This window comes from Pteropus vampyrus, unplaced genomic scaffold (assembly GCF_000151845.1).
Source record: "Pteropus vampyrus isolate Shadow unplaced genomic scaffold, Pvam_2.0 Scaffold44, whole genome shotgun sequence".
Classification (NCBI taxonomy): Eukaryota; Metazoa; Chordata; class Mammalia; order Chiroptera; family Pteropodidae; genus Pteropus; species Pteropus vampyrus.
In genome coordinates this window covers 1,972,589-1,985,044 of record NW_011888825.1, presented here as the reverse complement: position 1 = coordinate 1,985,044, position 12,456 = coordinate 1,972,589, and the positions used below count along the sequence as shown (strand labels likewise).

Sequence of the window (12,456 nt, the reverse complement as noted above, 5' to 3'; positions counted from 1 at the left end):
CTTAGACTCTCCGGTCCTCATAAGTACGAAAGAGATCTTAGAGAGCAAGACCTGAGGAGCTTTCTACTTCTTATAAAACAGCAAGTCATTTTAATTAAAAGAATTTTAAAATTTAGAAACAACTCAAGGTACAACGGTCTAATATAAATATTGAGCCAAGTTGACGCAGCAGGAACAAGATCACGTACCAAACTTGAATAATACAGATAGCCATTTGCATGTTTCACTGATGGGCTTTTATTAAAATTGTACATAGACCTCATACTTATTTTTTTAAAAAAAAGAACTTCATTTTTTTCATAGTATCAAAATAGTTACCTTTTTAAAAATACCCTGAAAATATTTAATGCAATTATTTATATATATATATTAAATGTTCTCTTAAAATCTCAATCATCTCTCTCTCCTAGAGTCTTGCCTTACTGTCACTACCACTTTTTTGGCACATTCAATGTTTTATCCCAGAGAAGCATTACACGGAAAAGAAGCTTTTCCTGTTAACTATTTAAATTTAAAAACAAATTTTTAAATAGGAGAAGCCAATAACAATATTTGATTTGCAACTGAGATTTGTATTAACGAGGCTTCCCTACATTGTTATGCTGTAAGGTTTGCCCATATCCAATCACTCTTTAGTACAGAGATTCAGGTCCTGGAATATTTATACAAAACATTTGTGCCCTGAATGGTAAATGCTGACCCAACAGCACCCCCTAGTGTTCTGTAAGTATAAAAGCAGCCAACAATACAGGTAGGTAAATTTGGTTATGAGGTGTTTGAAATCTAGAGCAGAAGACAAAAAAAAAAAAATTCACGGGTCGCAGGACAACTAGCTTCCCCAAATCCCATTCTCGGCACAGGCTGCCTACAGCTGCTCAGTGCAGAGTCGAGAGAATGCCAGCTTCACACAATACTGGAATATACCATCAAAAGCTAGACTCTGGTAATGTTTTCTTTCGACCTAAGGAAAGAGTGTGGTATTTCACTTTTTGCAAGGTGCCAAAAGGAGGCTGTTCCCCAAGAACACTCCCTTGTAATGTGCTCAAGGCACTGGGCCTTGTGGGCCTACTGGCCTTTCGAGGGAGGTGGAGAGAGCTGGGTGCGGACCGGACAGCCCCCTCCATGCGGCTGGCCGGGCCCCTAGCCAGGCTCTCTGGAATCCTCAGGGAAGGGGATGAGCCTCGAGCCTGCTCATCCACAGCCAGGCTCAGCCTGCCACTCTCCAGGGAGACTGGAGACACCTGGGGGGTCACAGCAGCCCTGTCATTCTTCTTGTTCTCCTTCTTCCAAAACACAGACCTCAGAAGGGTGAGGGTCCCCTGTGAGAATCTGCCTGTCTCGGAGTCCCTTCCTTCTTTATTAGCTCTGACCTTGGCTAAGGGATTTCGGCAAGTGTCTGCACTGTTTCTAGATAATGCCATAGCACGTGAAGGCTCTTTGGGGGAGGATGCTCTGCTATTGCTCCCAGCCTGGCCACTTCCCTTCCAGTTCGTGGTCCTCAGGCCCTCCGGCCAGGCTCGTTTCTCACTTTCCATCGAGAGCATGACTGTGAGGGGCAGGTCAAATTGCTTAGGAAGCCTGATATCCTGTCTTGCATTTTCCTTGAGTTTCCTTGCTGGGTTTAGACCATCTGAGATTCCAGGGACTGCGCACTGGCTGGGGTGGTCCGCAGGGCAGGGCACTCCAGCCAGTACTCTCTCGTTGGTTCTCCCACTATCTTCACTCTTAGCAGAGAGGGTGGCATTTGACCTCAGCACCACTGACTTCTCATCTCCACCAGCAGCACCTGTCAACAGCGGCACGATGGACTGGCTCGTGGATCGAGGTCTCCTTCTGGACTCCAAGTACTCCACCAACTCAACAGATGCAACAAGTGGCTTCTCCCTGTGTCCAAAAGACCACCGGAGGGGCATGGTCTTGAAGGCCCCTGGCTTGGCTCGGGATGGGATGGGCGCCTTCATGCTGATGCTTCGGCCTCTTACACCCCGGACCAAAGGCGTGGACTCTAGCCCTCCTGAAAGAGACACCGAGAGCATCAGTGCCCAAATATCCCTCCAGCTGCAATAAGAGTAACTGCAACACTAGTCATTTAACAAACACTGATTGAGCACCTCTGATGTATCAGGCACTGTGCTGGCCATTGGGGATGTGGTAGTGAGCAAGACACTGTAGTTCCTGTCCCCAGAATCACCATGTTTTCACTCACTATTCCACTGAATCCATTTACAACTTTGAAGCCACAGGACAAACCAGCATCAGAGAAGGTAGCTAGCTAGCTACATCCTAGCAGTGCAGACTCCTGATAAAGCCCAGTCCCTGAGGCATGAAGCCCTAAGATTTAACATCATTTTCATTCATCTTTAAATACTTCCATGAAACAGAATGCTCAGCAAAATTCTATTTATTGAACTTGCTTTTTCAGGTCAAATTAGGTGCTTGCACCTTTCAAATGCAAGAATCTCAGATATTCTACCCTGGGCTAAAAAGAAAAAAAATGAATTGTGTGTTTGATTTTATCAAAGCTGCCATATGCCTCCATTGGATGTTTCGCAACATCTGTACATAGTTGGAAAAAAGTTTTTGTTATATATTGTTGAGAGAGAAATAGAGTCTAGAAAAACATAGTATAACCCAACTTGCAAAAATATATATGCATATATATGTGTAGATGTGTGTGTATGTGTATGATACGTGCATGTTAAAACATACAAACAGGTATGGAGAAATAAATACTAAAATGACAAGGTATGGAGGGGGTGATGGGGGTACTGTCTATGACTGATTTTCCTCTTAATTATTTTCTATATCTCAATTTTCTAAAGGAAACACATAAAACCGAGGCCATGCGTTTTTTCTTAAGAAACACTTATTCAGTCACAAAAACGATTTCATTTATAATAGCATCAAGAAGAAGAAAACACTTGGGAATTAACCAAGAAGGTGAAAGACTTGTACAATGAAAACTATAAAACATTACTGAAAGAAATTAAAGAAGACATAAATAAATGAAAACACATCCCATGTTCATAGACTGGAAGACAACATTGTTAAAATGCTAATATTACCCAAAGCGATTTATAGATTCAATGCAAATCCTATCAAAATCCCAGTAAAATATTTTTGCCGAAATAGAAAAACCCATCCTAATATTCAAATGGAATCTCAAGGGACCCTGAATAGCCATTCACAAAAAGATAAATACCATATGATTCCACTTTGAGGTACTTAGAGTGGTCAAAATCAGAACGACAGAAAGCACAAAGCTTAATCACCTATCTGGGGCTGGGAGAGAAGCGATACGGAGTTAGTGTTCAATAGTTACAGAGTTTCAGATTCACAAGATGAACAGAGTTATGGGGATGGATGGTGCCGATGGCTGCACAACAGTGTGAATGTGTTCATTATCACTGAATGCTTAATGGTTAAGATGGTAAACTCTATTGTGTGTATTTTAACACAAAAGAAGTAAAATAGAAATAGTCATTTGTCATTGTACCATTAAGATATCTTGATTTACAAGATGCCTGCGATCACTGAGAAACCTTCAACTGAAACATACAATGCACATGGTACAGGGGCAGTCACATATATTTATAAAAAGATCCTAGGTCAACTACGCAAGCCTGTCACCCACAGCTGTCCTCTCTCATCATGGAGCATGAGAACTCCACAAATGAGCAAGGACCACTGCCACAGGAAACCCTTGTAATTAGTAGCACAGCCAACTCAGTCACGCTACATGGAGAGGGTCCAGGGACTTGCAGGGGGCACGGGTGAGAGAGAGTTCAAGGTCAGAGGAACCCAAGGTACAAGGGGTCCCATGTGGCCAGCAGGGAAACTGCAACGCACCTCAGCCACGCTTCCCAGATAGAAATGACCAGAAGGAGCAAAATGCCATTTAATGACAGGAAGAGTTTGACAGCATCACAGAAGTTCCTTGAGAATTTTACCTATCAGGTTCCTCACATAATTTTTGGTATTTTTTTCTTTAAAACACTTCTTTAGATTAGCCAGCAACAGACACAATTGCACCCAAAATACTTTGTAATCTCAGTTTTGATTGACACTGCTGCTCCACCATTAAATTCCCATACCCCAGAGAAAAAAAAACATTCTGGGGTCTGAGATGTGTGTGAAATCTTTTTCCTCTTCCATAGCCCTGACAAGGGCAGAAAGAGAAGCTTTGTATTAAGAGGACAAAGCTGTGACTTTTAGCCTTTCGAAACAAGAGACCAGGGCCTGCAGCCCTGGCAGGTGGCGAGATGGCTTGGCAGGGGCTCTGAAGCTCCGACCTCCTGTTCTTCCTGGTATGAAAGAGCCTGAGGCCAGGCACACATCACTGCTGCAGCTTCATTTCACGGGAACCACAGTTGCCCACGCAACTCCTTTCTCCTCTTTCTCAAGATGGCAGTGGGAAAGCACTTTTGCTATCTTTATTTTATTTCATTCTATTTACTGGACTATAACAAGATCTGAGAGCTAGAGCTTTAGATAAATGGAGAAAAAGATGGCACAAGGACAGAGGGAATAGGAAATGCAATGCTTACTGTTTACCAAATATCTTGTTTCTGGGGTAGGGATGGGTAAGTCCCGTTGCTCCTCCCACGGAGATGCTGGGAGCTAGAGGCTGAGGTGTTCAAAGACCCCTGAGAGTGGGTCTCTCTCCCTGGGGAATCTGTGGCCTTGCTAATGTCCAGTCTGGCTTGAGAACCAGAAAGGGCTTGCAGTCTTAAGCCACGCTGAGGATGCGAATAGTTAAGTTCTTCCTGAAGGTCATACAAGCCCCGGAGCATACATAATGAGCTTCCCAGGTCCATAAGAAACCTCCTCACACAGATGGTGTCGGTGCCACTGGTGGGCACGGCCCCCACCCACAGCTCCACCCACACAGTGGCTCTGGAGCCAGCAGACGCTACACTGAGAAATGTCACATCTGTTTCTATGTGACTTTTTATCCTCAGCGAATGAAATTGAGCATCCATCGACCTCACAACGTGTGCTGTGAGCAGGGGACAGGCAAGAGGCTCTCTTCACCCATCCTTGGCTCACCTGCAACAGGGCAAGACTTTTAATTTCTTTATTTCCTTCCTTCCTTCCTTCCTTCCTTCCTTCCTTCCTTCCTTCCTTCCTTCCTTCCTTCCTTCCTCTTTCTTTCTTTCTTTCCTTCCTTCCTTCCTATTGTTTTATTGTTTTATTGTTTTTTGAAGTTTTTTTATTTTTATTTTTTTATGGTGACCTTGGTTAATGAAATCCAATAAGTTTCAGCTGTACATTTTAACAGTAAGGCATATATATTTACACTGTGTGTTCACCTTTCATAGTTATATTTCTTTCTGTCACCATATATTTGACCCCCTTTACCCCATCTACCTTCCCCCTCCCAGCTCCCCTCTGGTAACCACTAGTCTATTGTCCATGTCCGTGAATGCAACAGGGCAAGACTTTTCCTAGTCCAGTGCTATCAGTCTCTCCAAGGATTTTCACCCTCTTATGCATTCATTAAATATTTAATAAGAGCATACTGTGTACCAAGGACAGTTTTCAGTGCTGGGGATACAATCATGGAAAAAATACAGTTCCTGTTCATTATGGGATTTGACAAAGAACAAAACTATATAATATCATGGGATGGAATGATAAGAGCTATAAGGAAGAATGATGGGGAAAAACAGGGTGGTCAGTGAGTGGTGAGTGATGAGAAACCTGAGTGAAGAGAGGGAGGAAGCCAAGTGGAGATCTGGGGAGAGGGGGCAGCAAGTGCAAAGGCCCTGGGGCCAGGTAGGCTTGGTGGGTCAGGGAAGCAGGAAAGGGCCCACCGTGGTCGAAACCAAGGGGGAAAAGGATCCCCACCAGGCATCTTCATCTTCTGAGACTCTATCTATACTTGGAGACATTTCTGTCTCTGGTTGCAGAGTGCAACCTGGGGCAAGCCTGACCCCCAAACATTCCTCTGGTCCTCAAGAAGGTAAGAAGAAGCTACACAGATGAGCTGAGACTTCTTCAGCTCTGAGAGTGAGCCAGTAGTCTGAGACTGGTAAGAAGAAAGGCTGCCTCAGGAGCCAAAGCCACTGCACCTTCCACCACTCTAAGAATCACCACCACTCAAGAGAGGGTGGAGGGGAGCCCCACTGGGCAGTAACAGAAAAAAATAAAGCACATAAGGGGGTCCAGCAATCAAAGGATAAGAATATACAACCTCAGAACAGCCCCTTAATGAAATAGAGCCACTGGAGGAAATAGACATCTTAAAATTAAAGCTCTCAGGAGATTCAAGTACAGAACAATAGGGAACTGAAAAATATGACTTTCAGGTTTTTAAATTCGGTAAATGAATTGGAGGCCTCCAAGGTCACTGTTGAGACTCAAATTAGTGGCCTGAAATTACCTTGAAATTTATAAAAATTCTATAGTTGTGAAAGCAATGTCTCATGCCAGAGAGCAAAATGACAAAAAGAGAAAGAAATCACAGGGAAAAGCTAGAAGACTTAGGAGACCCAATAGGCAAATAATAGCAATTTCAACAGAAAAGGACATTTCCCTAAAGAAAAGCCTGCATCTGTATAAGGAAAGGCCTCTTCGAGTTTTTGGTAGGGTTGATGATGAAAACACATACCTAGGCATACTCTGGTAGAATTTCTGAACTCCAAGGTCGAAGACAGTATCTCAAAAGCTTCCAGCCAGAAAGAACAAGTGACTCTCACATGAAAAAGAATGGGCTTCTCACCTGCACCCCTGAGGCCTGGTAGGTCGTGGGAAAACATCTGCAGACGCCTGAGATAAAAGAATTGCAACCCAAGAGTCTTCCAACCAGCCAAGCTACCATTCACTCCCAGGTGAAAGAAAATATTTGTGGCTATGCAAAGAGGTAGAAACATCTCTCACATACTTGAAAAGAATATATCACGCATAATCTTGAACAAACACTAATGAATCAAAACTGAGGTGTCAGGACAGAAGACGACGGAAAGAAGACAGTGGTGTTCAGTGGACCCTGCAATTGATCTACCATCCACCCATGTCGGGGACAGATGGTCTTAGGATATCTAACATAAAGTTAAGTAAGTGTGTTTGGGATGGGAAAGGTGCTGCAAGAGGAATTCTAATTACAGTCTGGAAGACTATTAAACCATCTCAGCAACATCTAAAAGTTGGGGATTGAGGTCGGGGAGCTCCTTAAACAAACCAGAGGGAACACGTGAAAGCATTTAAAGCTCTCATTTGCAGGGGGATGACATGGAAGCATTATGTAGTTCTCATGTTTTGGGGGAGAAGAGAGAAATAAAATGACTTACATGAAATAGTTGGCTTCTCATATACACATAATAATAGGAAAATGCATTCGATTATAAGTTAGAAAAGAAAAAAACTACAATTAGCAAGGTAGAAAAGAACAGCAGAACTTCCAAGCAAACAAGGGGGGGAAAAAGGAACAAATAGCAGCATGAACAAATCAGTAAAAATAAGGAAAAAGAAAAAAACAATAGAAAAAGTTTTAAATAAAATGAAATCAAATCTTGTAGTTGTTACATTAAATATGAATAGACTGAATCTTACCATTATAAGACAGGCTCTGAATTTTTGACATTTAAAAAGGAAACAATATACTGTTTGCCGGAAACTACTTAAAACTAATTCTAGAAGAGTCAAAAAGCAAAAGAGAAGGGAAAAATGATACCAGGAAAATGCAAACAAAAAGAAGAAGGAAGGGGTGAAATTATTAATCTTGAACAAAGTGGAATTTAAGATTAAAAGCATTAAGCAGAAACATCATAATGAGAAAAGACACAATTTATAAAAAAAGATCAAATAGTCGTCAGTTTACAGATACCTATTAACAAGGCAGCTAACAATATAAAACAAAAATTATTAAAGTTCCTAGAGTACTTGATTAAAAATACAGCTATACAGGATGGTGTCGCTATACTTCTTTCCTAGCCAGGCAGTCCTAGATAAGGTCAATTTAAAGGCATAGGGGAATTGAATACAACAATCAATTCACCTAATTTAATAGTAATGACGTAAAGCTCACATCCTTCAAATAGACTACACACACACACACACACACACACACACACACACACACACACACACATATCATTTTATACATAGAACTTTTTACAAAATAATGCTCATGTACTTGATCACAAAAAGGGAATGTTTGAAAACCACATCCTTGGATCACAATCCACAAAATTAAGACTAAAAAGGTGGCCAAAAATTCTTAAATACTTGAAACTCCCAGATAACCTTTAGATCAAAGGAAAAGTCAGAACTGAAATAACATGCTTTCTGGAAAGCATTGGAAGAGAGAAAACGAAAACTTCGAGGCCTAATAAAAACCATAGAAGCAATTTATCATCAGGGCACCTACACTACTGAAAACTTGAGGAAGCTTAAGTCCCAGGGCCCTTACTCCCAGGGGGCTTCTGAGAAAGACCCCAGCAATTTTCCACAATGTCATGTTTTCATAAACGTTGTAAAAGTAAGGTGTTTTTGTATCTTTTCTTGTATAGCCTCTCCTGACACATATCCTCAATAATATAAGGTGCAGTCCCCACAAAACTTGTATCCGTCCTTTAGTTTAAAATTCCCTCATTATTACAATGTCAGATAACCAGAGCTCCTCAAAAGATGAAGTTCCCAAGCTATCAGTGTCTCTACAGAAGACTGTGGCATTTGGGAGGGTCAGTTCTATACTGAACGGCACCATCCCTGGGCATTGCAGGACATTTAGCATCCCTGCCCCCAGGGGACTAATTGCCAGTAGTCCCCTCAACTCCTGGTAGTAAAAAAATTCTCCTACAAACCCACCCACAGAGAGAGGAAGTCGTACCACTGACTGCTGAAAACCTAAGCACTAGATTTTGATCTTGCCCAGGTTCAGTACTGACAAGATAGCAAGGCTGGATTTTCAACTATTTTGGAGCTTCTCAAATGGGTTTCAAAATCCATAGCCCTTTTATTCAAATCCCTATAGAGAAAGCTCCGGTTGGAAACAAGTTTCTTGCAGTGTCTGAACAGAATAAACTCATATTTGGAATTTACATCTAAGAGCCACAGAGTCAAGAGCCTGGCAGCCGGAGGGCACGTGGTCTGTCTGCGGCCCTGCTACTTGCCAGGGGCTGAACTTGTGACCCGCTACTTCCAAGGCCCAGCTTTCCCCTTTGTAAGAGGGTTGTTGATTTCACCTCTCCCAGAGATTCTGACCATTAGATAGGATAAATAAAATGCCAGCCAGGGTTTGGAGGACAGTTATTCTTCAATATTATTTCTCTTCCCACACTAGCCCTGTCTGTCTCTCTAGGGAGTTTTCTGAAGCTGTGCCTCCCCTCTGTCTGAGCACCATTTTGAAAAGTTTGGCTATGCTTTGAAGTTGTCTCTTTACGGGGATGTCAAACATATTTCTCCTTGAGAGAACTGAGAAATGGCCTGAGGTACGCTGGACAGAACTGGGATGAACTTATGAGCTCCTCAGAGGCTCCTGCTGATGGAGATGGAGAATCTTAGGAAAGAATGCCATATTTGTTCTAGAGACAGAAAAGTACAGTCATGAAAATGTGAGGGGAAAAGAAATGCCCGTGCAGGGTGAGTCAGAACAGAATGCATTAAATAGCATGCCTACACAGAAAGGCATTCTAAGGAAATCAGACATACGCAATATGCACGTAGTGGTACTCTGATCACCATTTGTCTAACAGTGAAATACTGGCAGCCAAAATGACAAACATTGGGAATAATTAACCAAATTGTGATACATAAACCATTATAACCCAGAAGGTTGGATTCAATGATCATCTAAAACCACTTGCAGCTTTACAAATCTATCATCATATATTTATTCACTGACAAATACGGAGCAAGAGTCCGGTACACACCAGGTTATGTGTTGACTACTTTGACATGATGGTAACTTAAAGTATAAAGAAATAAGCAGCTGATGCAAGACACATACACTGTGCCTAGCAATTCTACTCCCCAGGTATATATCCTGGGATTATATACCCAACAGAAACAGAGACATATGTACAACAAAAAGACATAAAGACGTTCACAGCAGTACTACTGGTAATAGCGTGAACTGGAAACAACCCCAATATCTAACCACAATAAAATAAACAAAATGTAATCTACTCTTATAATGTGGGAGATTTTGATGAGGGAAGTGGTACAGCCACCCAGGTGGGGATGCCACAGAAGGACACCACTAGACATTTCAGAGACAACCCACAGCAAAACTCGCATGGATTTTTGGAGAATCCACAAATAACTCAAGAATCCTTAAATCTACAGTGACTCAAGGTGCTTCCTCTGATGGTGAAGGCAAACTCTCCAGGTCAGATTACGCTAGCCTGCCCCACCCGACACACTTTCTTTTCCAAATCCCTGATTGGCAACAGTCAACAGTCAACAGTCCACAGACAATATACTCATTCTCTCTCCTTCCCTCCCTCCCTCCCTTTCTCCCCGCCGCCCCCCACCCCGTACAATTAAACTTCTATGCAGAGAGTGTATGTCTCTGAGTTCTTTTGGTTTTCTTTGGACAAATGGAATAAAATGAAAGAAACATTGCTACACATGCTATATAAATCTCACAAATATGGATCAAAAGAAGGCAAACTGAAAAGAATGCATACTATATGACTCCGTTTATACAAAGTTCCAAAACAGGCAAAACTAATCTTATATGTCCATATATTATACTTCAATTAATTTTTTTTAATTTAGAAAAACTAAATCAGGCACTGATGAGAAACATGGAAACTAAAAATAATTAGAATATGTTGCCACTTTCTGACTGAAGGACAGGAGCTAAAGACACACACACACACACACACACAGAGTTCTTACTGAAGAACTTTGTTTCTGTGGTTATCACCTTGCTTTCCTGCACTATCATCACTTTCTCCCTTCAGACTGGGTCATCCGAATGCTAACACGCTCTGTTATGTCCTATTTGGCAAAGAAAAACAAACAAAAACTGCTGTCAGCCCACATTCCTCTGAGCCACTGCCCCTTTAATCACAGTCCTTAACAGCAGGTACCCCCTGTCACTTCTTCAGCACCAGTGTCTTCTACACATATTACAGCTACTTCCATTCTCTCCAACCCATGACAGAGGTTCCTAGCAAGTCACTGATGGCCTTCCAGCCTGACGATCACTTACCTATCATCATCTTAGCCTCTCAACAGTATGGGACATAGTTGGCCACTTCCTTCTAGAAAGATTTTCCTTTTCTGCATCTGTGACCCACGTCCACCCAGGTTTCTTCCTATTTCACTAGCCATTCCTTCTATTTCTTTGCTGACCTCTCTGCCTCTGCTCTGCCTCTAGATATTAGAGAGTCCCAGGGTTTGTCTTTATTCTTTTCCACCTTTACAGTTTTCCTAGGAGAGCTCAGCCAGCCCAGTAACTTTAAATTCCATCCTGTGTGCTGATGATTCTCAAAATATTTATCTCCACTCCTTAGTTATCATCTTGATTTGGATGTCTTACAGGAGTCTCAAAATTATCGTGTTACAAATTTCTTGATTTCTCTCCAAAATTGACCCTGTTTCCTATCCAATTCTTCCCCATCTCATAAACTACAATACTAACCTAACCACCTAGTCCTTTAGATGCTAAGCAAACAGTCCTCCTTGACTACTCTTTCCCTCACACCCCACACCAGTAAATTCTGTTAGCTCCATTTTCAAGTACATCCAGAATTGGGCCATCTCTTAATCTAACACGCTAGTCCAAGCCATCATGCTCTCACCTGGACAATCACACAAGCCTCCCAACTGGCCTTCTTTCTTCCACTCTTGTCCCTCTGTGATGTATTCCCCACACAGCAGCCAGAACAGACTTTTAAATATATAAATCAGATCAATTACTTCCCGCTCAAAATTCCACAATAGCTACCCACTGCACTTGGGGTAAAATGCAAATTTTGTCCATGGGCCAAACGTACATCATGCCCCACCCCCTGTTTACCTCTGTCACTCTCCTCCTCATTCTCTCTGCTCCAGCCACAGCTCTGGCCTCTTCCCACCCTCCCACAGACCCACACTCACTCCCAGACTTCTGCGTAACTCATTCTCACTCACTTGGGTCTCTGCCCCAAAGTCACCTACCTCCTCCTCAAAAAGGCCTTCCCACCTGCCCTATCTAACGGGGCCCTCTGCATCCTTTCTCCCCCACCTTTGGCCTAGATATCTTCTTCTATGATGATTTACCTCTTTACCCTTATTCCTGCTTTGCATCATGTCATTATATTTATTTACTTGTTTACATTTGGTCTTCCCCATTAGACAATAAGTTCCAGGGAGCAGAGAAACTGGAGTGAATAGGGGAGGACCAGTAGGAAAGGGCTAGAACATGGAAGACCTGATTTGAGAGATGAATAAACCCCTCACAATGATGAATACATTACACTCAAGGCCGCGAAATGCCAGCACTATCTTAAAGATGAGGAG

At 42.3% G+C, this 12,456-nt stretch overlaps 1 protein-coding gene across 1 annotated transcript in view; it reads right to left on the bottom strand.

Moving 5' to 3' along the window:
• Positions 1 to 221: 221 nt before the first annotated feature.
• USP43 (ubiquitin specific peptidase 43) overlaps positions 222 to 12,456 on the bottom strand; it is a 57,619-nt gene continuing 45,384 nt past the window's right edge. Inside the window, exon 15 of the mRNA XM_011358952.2 lies at positions 222 to 2,014. Coding sequence (XP_011357254.1) covers positions 927 to 2,014 — 1,088 coding nt within the window. The 3' untranslated portion in view covers positions 222 to 926. The remainder of the gene's footprint in view (positions 2,015 to 12,456) is intronic.